This window comes from Phragmites australis, chromosome 14 (assembly GCF_958298935.1).
Source record: "Phragmites australis chromosome 14, lpPhrAust1.1, whole genome shotgun sequence".
Classification (NCBI taxonomy): Eukaryota; Viridiplantae; Streptophyta; class Magnoliopsida; order Poales; family Poaceae; genus Phragmites; species Phragmites australis.
Genome location: NC_084934.1, coordinates 26,736,301 through 26,747,505, shown reverse-complemented (window position 1 = coordinate 26,747,505; position 11,205 = coordinate 26,736,301). Strand labels below are relative to the sequence as shown.

The 11,205-nt window shown below is 61.1% G+C and overlaps 1 protein-coding gene across 1 annotated transcript; it reads left to right on the top strand.

Moving 5' to 3' along the window:
* Positions 1 to 9,471: 9,471 nt before the first annotated feature.
* On the top strand, positions 9,472 to 10,940 carry LOC133889920 (cytosolic sulfotransferase 5-like). Its single transcript, XM_062330340.1, has one exon. The coding sequence runs from the start codon at positions 9,703 to 9,705 to the stop codon at positions 10,714 to 10,716; it is 1,014 nt and encodes a 337-aa protein (XP_062186324.1). The 5' UTR covers positions 9,472 to 9,702; the 3' UTR covers positions 10,717 to 10,940.
* Positions 10,941 to 11,205: the final 265 nt, after the last annotated feature.

Below are 11,205 nucleotides of genomic sequence, written 5' to 3'. Positions count from 1 at the left end.
CGATTACACGAGATGTCCCGTAGGGTCTACGGAAAGTGAATACGTCGTTGTCGACGTATGGATTATCGCTTGTACGGCATGTGGTACAAGGGCCGTTCGCGCTCTTACCCTTTATAGCGCGAAGGGTACGTTCTGGATGTTATAAACTGCCTGTGATTTTGATGCTTGCAGGTGCGGTTCTTATTTTGAGAAAGAAGCGGTAGCTAGGTTCGACTCCGGAAAACCCCGGAGGGTCGCTGGATCCAAGAAGTCGCTACCCTGGTCGGTACTGCTCGCCGCTAGGTACTGGCCGGCAATTCTCGCGCCACCACCCAGCGTGGCGCCACCCGGACCGGTCCATCGACGGGCAACGTTCGCACGGGCCTGGGGGCCTCCAGGCAGAGCGCCACCCCCTGGCCGCGTCCGAAGCCCAGGACCTCCGCTTGCGTCTCAACGAGCGGAGGGGCCACGAAGATGCGCGCGTCACTCTCGAGCGCCAGCGGGAGACCCGGCAGGAGGCCGAGGCTGAGGACCAAACTTCCTCTTTTCCGGCTCGCGATCGCCAGGATTCCCAGGCTCGCCGGTGTTCTCCGCGCCACGGGGTACGGCACCGGCTGCCGTGCCTTCTCTAGTGAGCTCCGACGGGTCCATCGACCCCGTCGAGTTCCTCCAAATATACACTTCGGCCGTCCAAGCGGCCTGGGGCAGTGAAAAGGTGATGGAAAATTATTTCCATGTTGCCTTGAGGGGCTCTGCCCGTTCTTGGCTCATGAACTTACCTCCAGAAGTACGACGGGTCCATCGACCCCGTCAAGTTCCTCCAGATATACACCACCGCTGTCCAGGTGCCTGGTGGCAACGAAAAGATGATGGCTAACTACTTTCATGTTGCCTTGAGGGGATCTGCCCACTCTTGGCTTATGAACTTACCTGCAGGATCTATTAGCTCCTGGGATGACCTCTGCCACCAGTTTGTGGCTAATTTTCAGGGCACATTCACGCGCCCCGGTTTGGAGTGCGACCTCCATGCCGTCAAGCAACAGGAGGGGGAGACGCTGCGGTGCTTTATTCAGCGCTTCAGCCAGGTCCACAACACCATCCCGCGGATAGCCCCCCACGCTGTCATCGTCGCCATCTGGCAGGGTGTCCGCGACGAGCGGATGCTCGAAAAGCTAGGTACGCACGAAATCGAAACCACTGCGGAGCTCTTCGCACTGGCCAACAAGTGCGCCAAGGCGGCAGAGGCCCGGGCGTGGCATGCTCCGCGCCCCACCGCCGACCAGCCAAGTTCTTTCCGTTCCGACAGGCGGGAAAAGAAGAAGAGAAGAAAGCGCGAAGCCGCTCCTGTCGAACCGGCCCAGGGCCCCGCCCATAGGCCGGCTCAAGAGCTCGACCGCCGGCAAGAACGCCGGGCGGCCGCCGACAGATGGCCCGTGCTCGCGAGGGCCCCGGCCAGGGCCCCTCCTCGGGCCCCGGCTCCCGCGAGGGCCCCCGCTCCCGCGGGGCCCGAGCCAGGCAAATGGTCCCCCATCCACCAGACCAGATGGCACGATCTCACGGAGTGTCATACGGTCAAAGGTCTCATCGAGCAGCGCCAACGGGAGCGCGACGAGTCCCGCGGGGGAGGCGACACTGAGGCCGCCCCCGACAACGCCGAGCTCGGTTTCCATGAACCCGAGCACACCGTCGCCTTCATCGACGGAGGCGCTTACACGCCTTCCTCGCGGCGTGGCATCAAGACCATACGGCGCGAAGTGTGCTCGGCAATCCCGAGCGAAGAGGCCGCCAGGCCCCTGAAGTGGTCGGACGCTCCGATCATGTTCAGTATAGCCGACCACCCCACCAGTGCTGCAGCCATGGGGCGACTCCCTCTGGTGGTGTCCCCCACCATCTGCAATGTCAAGGTCGGCAGAGTGCTGATCGACGGGGGTGCAGGCCTCAACCTCCTCTCCAAGGAGGCCTTCGAGAAGCTGCAAGTGTCCTCCAGGCGCCTAAAGACGTCGCTTCCATTCTGCGTAGTGACGCCCGGGCACTCCCTACCCCTCGGGTAGGTCGAGCTGCCCGTAACCTTCGGGAGTCGGGACAACTTCCGTACGGAGAACGTCCTCTTCGACGTCGCGGAGCTCCCCCTCCCCTACAACGCCATTCTCGGGCATCCGGCGCTCGCCAAATTTATGATGGCCGCACATTATGCGTATCTCACGGTTAAGATGCCGGGCTCAGCAGGCCCCATCTCCGTGACTGCCGACTCCGGCGGCGCCGTTTCCTGCGCCGAGCAGTCGTATATGGCTTTGGTCTCAGCCCAGGCCAAAGTCGAAGGCTGCACAGGGGGCCCGGGACCCTCTTCATCCAAACCCCGACTCGCCGCCGACGCCTCTGTTCCTACGAAGGAGGTCGTGGTGGGCGAAGGCGCTTCCCAGGTCGTCTGAATCGGCGGTGACCTGGGCAGCAAATAGGAAAGCGCGCTCGTCACCTTCCTCCGGGCTAACGCCGACGTGTTTGCATGGCAACCGTCCGACATGCCCGGGATCCCTATGGAGGTGATCGAGCACCACCTGGCTATGCGCACGGATGCGCGCCCGGTGAAGCAGAAAGTCCGGCGGCAGGAGCCCGAGTGCCAAGAATTCATCCGGGAGCAGGTCAGCAAGCTCCTCGACGCCGGATTTATCCGAGAAGTCCTCCACCCCGACTGGCTGGCAAATCCAGTTATCGTCCCGAAGGCCAACGGCAAGCTTCGCATGTGTGTGGACTACACCGACCTAAATAAGGCTTGCCCTAAAGATCCTTTTCCCTTGCTCCGCATAGATCAAATTGTAGATGCAACTGCGGGATGTGATCTTTTATGTTTCTTAGATGCAAACTCTGGGTATCACCAGATTCGCATGGCCGTAGAGGACGAAGAAAAAACTGCTTTTACCACCCCGGTGGGGACTTACTGTTATATGTCTATGCCTTTTGGTTTGCGCAATGCTAGGTCTTCTTTCCAGCGCGCCATTCGCATTACCCTTGATTCGCAGGTTGGCCGCAACGTCGAGGCCTACATCGACGATCTCGTGGTTAAGTCTCGAAATCGCGCCACCCTACTCGACGACCTTACCGAGACCTTCAACAGTCTCCGCACTACCTGCCTAAAGCTCAACCCCGAGAAGTGTGTCTTCGGGGTTTCTGCGGGCAAGCTCCTCGGTTTCTTGGTTTCCAGCCGAGGAATCGAGGCCAATCCAGAGAAGATCCGGGCCATCGAGCAGATGCGACCCCCGACTTGACTCAAGGAGGTTCAGCGTCTCGCCGGCTGCATGGCGGCCCTCGGGCGCTTCATCTCTAAACTTGGAGAGTGGGGGCTCCCCCTCTTCAAACTCTTGAAGAAGACCGGTCGTTTCGACTGGACGACGGAGGCCGAGCAGGCCTTCCGCGATCTGAAAAAATACATCACCTCACCGCCCGTGCTGGTGGCCCCATCCGAAGGTGAGCCACTACTACTCTACGTATCGGCCACTCCTCAGGTCGTAAGCATGGTGCTGGTGGTGGAGCGCGACGAGTGCGCGGGGTCAGGTGCTGGGTCCCAACTCCTAGCCGCCCCCGGGCACTCCCCCGTCCTCGTGGCTCCCCCCGAGCAGGGGGTCGAGCCCGAGCACTTGGCTCCCCCCGAGCAGGGGGTCGAGCTCGAGCACTCGGCTCCTTCCGACCAGGGAGTAGAGCCCGAGCACCCGGTCAGCCCCGACCACGCTGCTGAGCCTGGGGGCCGCGACAACCCCTCGGGTGAGGCCGCGGTCCGGGTCCACCGGTTACAACGACCGGTGTACTTCGTCAGTGAAGTCCTCCGGAGGCCAAAGCAAGGTACCCCCAGGCTCAGAAACTGCTCTACGCCGTGCTCATCGCCTCACGGAAGTTGCGCCACTACTTTCAAGCGCACAAGGTCTCGGTGGTTACCACGTATCCACTGGGACCCATCCTCCGAAACCGAGAAGGCACCGTGTGAGTTGTCAAGTGGGCGGTGGAGCTGGCGGAATTCGACCTGCACTTTGTCAGTCGCCAGGCGATCAAAAGCCAGGCGCTCTCTGACTTCGTGGCAGAGTGGACACCCGTCCCCAAGGTCATCCCAGAAGAGATTTCTGCGTATCCCGGGCATGATGCGCCCGGGTACTGGGTCATGCACTTCGACGGTTCCCTCTCGCTGAAAGGCGTGAGGGCCGGAGTGGTTCTCACCTCCTCAACGGGTGAAGAACTCCGGTACGTCGTGCAGCTGCAGTTCCGCGCATCCAACAACATGGCGGAATATGAAGGTGGCCTCGGGATTCGTCACCTACTGGTCAAAGGGGACTCCCAGCTGGTGATCAACCAGGTGTCCAAAGAGTACCAGTGCACGGATCCTCAAATGGCGGCGTACGTGGCAGCATTTAGGAAGCTGGAGAGGCGCTTCGATGGCCTGGAGTTGTGGTACACCCCTCGCCGCGACAACGCTTTGGACGACGAGCTCTCCCGCCTGGCCTCCTCCCGTGCGCGCTTCCCTACTGGAGTCTTTGAATAAAGACTCACACGGCCTTCCGTCCTGCCTGCCGAACAGGACGAAGGGGAAACCTCGAACTCAATTCAGGGGACCCTGGCGGTGCCCTCAGTGGGAAGCCCCGTCATGGTGCCGCCGTCCGGCGAGTGCGCTGCACTTGCTAAATGTTCTCAAGATGCCTCGTGGATGGACGACATCCGAGGGTACTTGAAGGAAAAGTTCCTTCCTGGGGATGAGGCGTCTGCCGAAAGAGTTGCTCGGCAGTCCAAGCGCTATGCCATAGTAGATGGGGATCACTACCGGCGTAGCGCAGGAGGTGTACTCCTGAAATGCATCTCCCGGGCAGAAGGCAGTGAGCTCCTCGCTGAGATCCACGAGGGCGAGTGCGGTGGCTATTCATCGTTCCGCACGCTGGTCGGGAAGGCCTTCCGGCAAGGTTTCTACTGGCCTACAGCCCTCCAAGATGCTTCCGAGCTGGTTCCGCGCTGCAGAGCGTGCCAGTTCCACGCAAAGCAGATTCACCAGCTAGCTCAGGCTCTTCACACCATCCCCCTGTCATGGCCTTTCGCGGTCTGGGGGTTGGACATTCTGGGTCCATTCCCCCGAGCAATCGGGGGCTATGAGTACCTCTACGTCGCCATTGACAAGTTCACCAAGTGGCCGGAGGCGGTCCCAGTCATCAAGGTGACCAAGAACACGGCGCTCCAGTTTATCCATGGCATCACCAGTCGCTTTGGTGTCCTGAGCCAGATCATCACCGACAACGGCACCCAATTCATGAGTGCCCTGTTCGGGGACTACTGCGAAGACCTCGGCATCAAGCTCTGCTTCGCCTCCGTCGCTCATCCTCGGAGTAACGTGCAAGTTGAGCGCGCCAACGCGGAGATACTGAAGGGCCTCAAAACCCGGACCTATGACGTGCTCGCAAAGGACGGGAAGGGATGGGTGGACGAGCTGCCCACTGTGCTATGGGCTAATTGGACCACGCCAAGCCGCGCCACCGGGGAGACTCCATTCTTCCTCGTGTACGGCGCTGAGGCGGTCCTCCCCTCCGAGCTCACTCTAGGCTCCCCTCGGGTGCATGCATATTCTGAGGGTGAGCAAGAGCAGCAGAGGCGCGACGACGTCGACTACCTGGAAGAGCGCTGGCGGCGTGCCGCCGTCCGGGCGGCTCGGTACCAGCAAAGTTTGCGGCGCTATCACCAGCGTCACGTCCAGGCACGGTCCTTTGAGGTGGGGGATCTAGTTATCCGACGCGTCCAGTCGCGCGAAGGAAAGAATAAGCTATCCCCTATGTGGGAGGGTCCCTTCATCGTGATCGGGGTCCTGCGAGAAGGTTCTTTCAGGCTGTGGTGTTCGGTGTCGTGGCTGATCTCCGGGCACTACCGAGTCCCTGGGTGCTCTGGGTAATCCTATCGCTCGAGCCGCTCGAGTAGTCCGGAGCTCAGGCCCCAGGGGCGGGCTGTTGGTGCTCGGTCTGGTCTGTCATACCCGGGTGCCACCAAACCATAGGACCTCTGGGTTATGCCTCTGCCTGCTCTTGTCCGCCGGTCTGGGTATTCGAGAGGTCCCGGGTCGAAAACGAGAGCAGTCTATAACAAGTACCACACTAACAGAGCGCACCAAACAAGGATTTTCTCCTCTCTCTCCCTTAAGTCACAGATTGATAATCAAAGCAAGGCAGCTCGACCGCAAGGGCCTCGATGCCTAGGTCGCTGCTCGGCCCCAAGGGTCCGCGGGTGGTCCTACCGCTTAAGCATGAGTGGTTGAGATCACCCGACCCCGGGCTCCTCGCGTGCCCCTTGATGCTCGGGCGCCCCGGCTGTGGGAACCAAGTCCCCGGCCACCCCGAGCTCGGAGTGCACGCCCCTCCTGGATCGGTTGGCTGGAAGGCCGACAGCTGTCTGGTGAGTGGTTAAATTCAGACGAATTTACATTCAAAAGTATTTTGTTCCTGAGTCGTCCTTGGGAGCCCTCGCATTCTAATCTGCCCGGTGAGATGGTCTCCTCACGCACAAAACTCTACCGTGTGTCCGCTTTTTCCTAGAACGACAGAACGGTCCGTAGAAAGGTGTACCGTCGGCGCCGGCGCTGGGTGCGAGGCCGTCGGCTTGCTTCGCCTGCGCCACCAGTTCGGACAGAGCCCGCTCGCGGGCGATCAGCTCCGCCTCGTGCTTAGCATTCTCCTCCTCCCTGGCAGCGACGGCCGCCGCCGCCTCAGCAGCCTCCCCCTCCCGGCGGGACAGCAAGTCCTCCCGGGCGCCCAGGTTCGCCACCATGATTTCGGCGTCGAACTCCCGAAGGGTCAGGTCAGCTTCGTGGGCCTCCGCCGCCCACTCTTGGCTCGCGACCGCATCCTCCCGCTCCTGCGCCCGCCTCTCCCTGGCAAGGGCCTCGGTAGCCTGCTGCCGCGATGCCTCAGCCAGGCGGGCGGCGTATTCTCGCTCCCGCACAGCTTCTGCGCGGGCGCTCCCCAAAACCTCCCGCTCCCGCGCGATCTCCGTGCGGGTATCTTCCAAAAGCTCCCGCTCCCGCGCGATCTCCGCGCGGGTATCTTCCAAAAGCTTCTGCTCCCGCGCGGCCACCGCGCGGGCCTCTTCCATGGTGCTTCGTTCCTCCTCGTTGGCAGCACGCTGCGCGGCGAGGCGGGACTCGAAGGCGTGCCAGGCGGCCGCGAGCTGCGCCCTCTCCGAGTCTAGCCTGGCGCGCTCCGCTTCAAGCTGCCCCTCCTTCGCGTCCACCGCCGCACCCAGCCGCTCGACCGCCACCTGGACGCCATCGATCGCGGCCAGGAAGGGGTCGGCAGGCCGACCGGGCGCCGGTGGAGCGCTGGCTTCCCCGCGACCCACCTCCGGGGGGTTCGGGGTCCTCGAGGGTTGCAACACCATCATCCGCCCCGGGCTCGGCACGCCCGGGGTAGGTTCGACCGGCGCCGGGCGATCGGGCGACGACTGCGTCCCCGCCTCGGCCGCCACGTCCGCTGGCCCCGTCAAGGCCACTACTTCCGCCATCATCCGCCCCGGGTTCTGCACGCCCGGGGTAGGTTCCACCGGCGCCGAGGGTTCGGGCGACGGCTGCGTCCCCGCCTCGACCGCCGCTTCCACCGTCCTCGCCTCGGCCGCCGCGTCCGCTGGCCCCGCTGACATCATCGCGTCTACCTACCTCGGCTCCGCCGGCCGGCATGGCTCGGGTTCTGGCGCTGGTGCCGACGCTCCTTCAGCCTCGGCGGCGCCCGTGGGTGGCCTGGAGGAGACAGACGAAGGTCAAAACCGAAGCTTAGTTCGAGCGGAGAGCGCCCAAGAAAGAACGAAGAATGAAACTTACGCGGTCGTAGTCCCCCGGTACTGCCATTTGGCCGCCGGGAGCCTGAACTCTGGGCCCGGCAGCGCCGGCCCGGAATCCTCCAGTCTCCTCTTCCGTCGGGGGCTCCGTGGGGCCGCCGCGCGGTCTCCGGGCGCCGGGTCAGGCCCCATCCTTACGAGGGGCGGCTCCAAGACCGGGAACGCCGCCGCTGCCGATGGCGACGGCGGGGACTCCGGCGCGGGGATGTAGACCCGGGGGTGCTTCCCCGATTCGATTCGATGACCTGAGAAGCGTCTTCGCCCACCACGACCTCCTTCGTAGGAACGGAGGCGTCGGCAGCGAGTCGGGGTTTGGATGAAGAGGGTCTCGGGCCCCCTGGACGACCTTCGACCTCGGCTCGAGCTGAGACCAAGGCCGAGTATAACTGCTCGACGCAGGAGACGGCGCTGCCGGTCTCGGCGGACACGGAGATAGGGCCCGCTGAGCCCGGCATCTTGACCATTAGGTAAGCATAGTGGGTGACCACCATGAACCGAGCGAGCGCCGGGCGACCGAGGATGGCGTTGTAGGGGAGGGGGAGCTCCACGACATCAAAGATGATGTTCTCCGTCCGGAAGTTGTCCCGGCTCCCGAATGTCACAGGCAGCTCGACCTGCCCGAGGGGCAGGGAGTGCCCGGGTGTCACCCCCGTAAAAGGGGAGCGACTGCTTTAGGCGCCTAGAAGGCACCTGCAGCTCCTCGAAGGCCTCCCGGGAAAGGAGGTTCAGGCCTGCGTCCCCGTCGATCAGCACCCTGCTGACCTTTACGTTGCAGATGGTGGGGGACACTACCAGGAGTAGTCGCCCCACGCCTGCAGTACTGGCGGGGTGGTCGGCCAAGCCGAACGTGATCGGGGCGTCCGACCACTTCAGGGGCCTTGCAGCCTCTTCGCTCGGGGTCGCCGAGCACACCTCGCGCCGCATGGTCTTGACGCTGCGGCGGGAGGAGGGCGTGTACGCGCCTCCGTCGATGAAGGCGACGGTGTGCTCGGGCTCTTGGAAGCTGAGCTCTTGGTTGTCGGGGGCCGCTCTGTCATCGCCGCCTCTGCGGGGCTCCTCGCGGTCCCTCTGGCGCTGCTCGATGAGGCCTTTGACCGTGCGGCACTCCGTGAGCTCATGCCACTTGGTCTGGTGGATCTGACACCACTTCCCCGGCGCGGGCCTCGCGGGAGTGGGGGCCCTTGCAGGAGCGGGAGCCCTCGCGGGAGCCGGAGCCCTCGGAGGGGCTCAGGCTGGAGCCCTCGCGGGCGCGGGCCGTCTGTCGGCGGCCGCCCGGCGTGCTTGCCGGCGGTCGGGTTCCTAGGCTTTTCGTTTTCGTTTATTTGTTACTACCTTTTACTATAATAAATTTATCAATTTATTTTTTCTGAAAAGGATTTATAGGTACTTAAAAATATACCATACAAGTAAAAATTTTTCATAATAAGTCTAATAATATAAAATTTTAAATACCTATAGATCCTTTAAAAAAATACACAGTTAAATTTGCTACGGCAAAAATAGGGACAGGTAAACCGAGGAGTACACATTTACCGTACACCGGGTCTGAATCAAGTCATATCTTGGGCAGTTCATTTTCAAAACGTGGGATGCGTGGAGCTCTGATCCAGATCAGATCCAGATCCAGATGCAAATCTAGGTAGCACCCAGCAAGTCAGATGTCACATGCCAGCAGCTCATTGTTCAACAAGGAAAAATTATCAACCACACGTCCACACGGTCAGCACCCAAGCCCAAATTTAATACACCCTCCAAAGCCTGTCTGTCACTCTGTATATATATACGCGCGTGCGCCGGGAAATCACACTGACAGTCAGTGACCGACCGCTTCACACCCTTGATCACTTCTCTGCTCGCGCGCGCTCTCTGCTTCGTTATTCCATGGCCGCCTCCGCCACGCCGGGTCAGTTCGGCCCTGTCCCGTTCAAGGACGTCGACGACGGCTCAGTCCCGAAGCACACTCCCAAGGAGGAGTTCGGCGACCTCGTCTCCGCGCTGCCGCGCAGGCAGCAGTCCATCCTTCAGCTGTGCCTTTACCAAGGCTTCTGGCTGCCGGCGTACTGGGTGCCCGGCACTGTCGCCTTCCAGCGCCGCTTTGCACCGCGCCCCGACGACGTGGTCCTCGCCAGCTATCCCAAATGCGGCACTACGTGGCTCAAGGCGCTGGCCTTCGCCACCGCGGCGCGCGGCACGTACCCGCCCGCCAGCGAAGAGCACCCGCTCCGCCGGCTCAACCCGCACGACTGCATCCCGTTCATCGAGGAGATCTTTGCCACCGGGGAGGAGACCAAGCTTGACATGCTCCCGTCGCCACGTCTCATGAGTACTCACCTGTCGTACACCCTGCTCTCTGAGCCGGTCACTGCCCATGGCTGCAAGGTCGTATACATCTGCAGGGACCCCAAGGACATGGTCGTCTCGCTGTGGCACTTCCTTCGGCGTGCCCAGCTGGACCTCTCGTTCGCTGACATGTTCGAGTCCGTCTGCGACGGCACGGTGTTGCTCGGCCCGGTCTGGGACCACGTCCTCTCTTACTGGCGCGCGAGTGTTACGCACCAGGACAGAGTGCTCTTCCTGAAGTACGAGGACATGCTGCGAGACACGGGCGCGAACGTGCGGAGGCTGGCCAAGTTTATGGGACAGCCGTTCTCGGCCGCCGAAGAGGACGCCGGCGCCGTTGCGAGCATCGTGGAGCTGTGCAGCTTCGACAAGATGAAGGGGCTGGAGGTGAACAAGGCTGGCACCGTGACGGCATACTTAACCGTACCGCGCGACGCCTTATTCAGGAAGGGGGTCGCCGGAGACTGGGCGAACCACATGACTCCGGCGATGGGGACGCGGCTGGACAAGATCGTGCGTGAGAAATTTAGTGGAACAGGGCTCACCTTCGCATAATCATCTCGTGATGCCGACGTTTGTGGAGCGAATCTTTATGATTATCTCCTTTAGCTATGTGCTTCAATAATTGTGCCTGCACGGGATGGATGCTTCCGTGCCCCATTACGGGATAAGTTTGGCACACTTGTATTTTATTCGATTTCAAAGCGTGGCAGACACAATGCAAATGTGTCTGTATGTATCAAATAAAGAAATGAATTTGATTTCCTTAACCTTTAAAATCATTGTAAGAACTAGTAAAGTGACCCACACAATTGACACGGTGAAACATAATTTTGTTTTTTTAAGACAAACTTCTTCAATTCAATCAAACCAACATAGATTTGATAGATTAGTGCTCATAATATGAAGAGCATAGTCAGGGCTAAAGTTGGTTTAAAGAGGCGCAAAAATATTTCTCTAGCTGTATATTCTAGGTTGATGATCTCGTGGTGAGGAGCTCAATCCCCGCATCGATTCGCTTGATCCTGATGGCAAAGACATCAA

What these genes read in the sequence shown, in the direction of transcription:
- LOC133889920 (XM_062330340.1), top strand. Translation starts at nt 9,703, where the DNA reads ATGGCCGCCTCCGCCACGCCGGGTCAGTTCGGCCCTGTCCCGTTCAAG.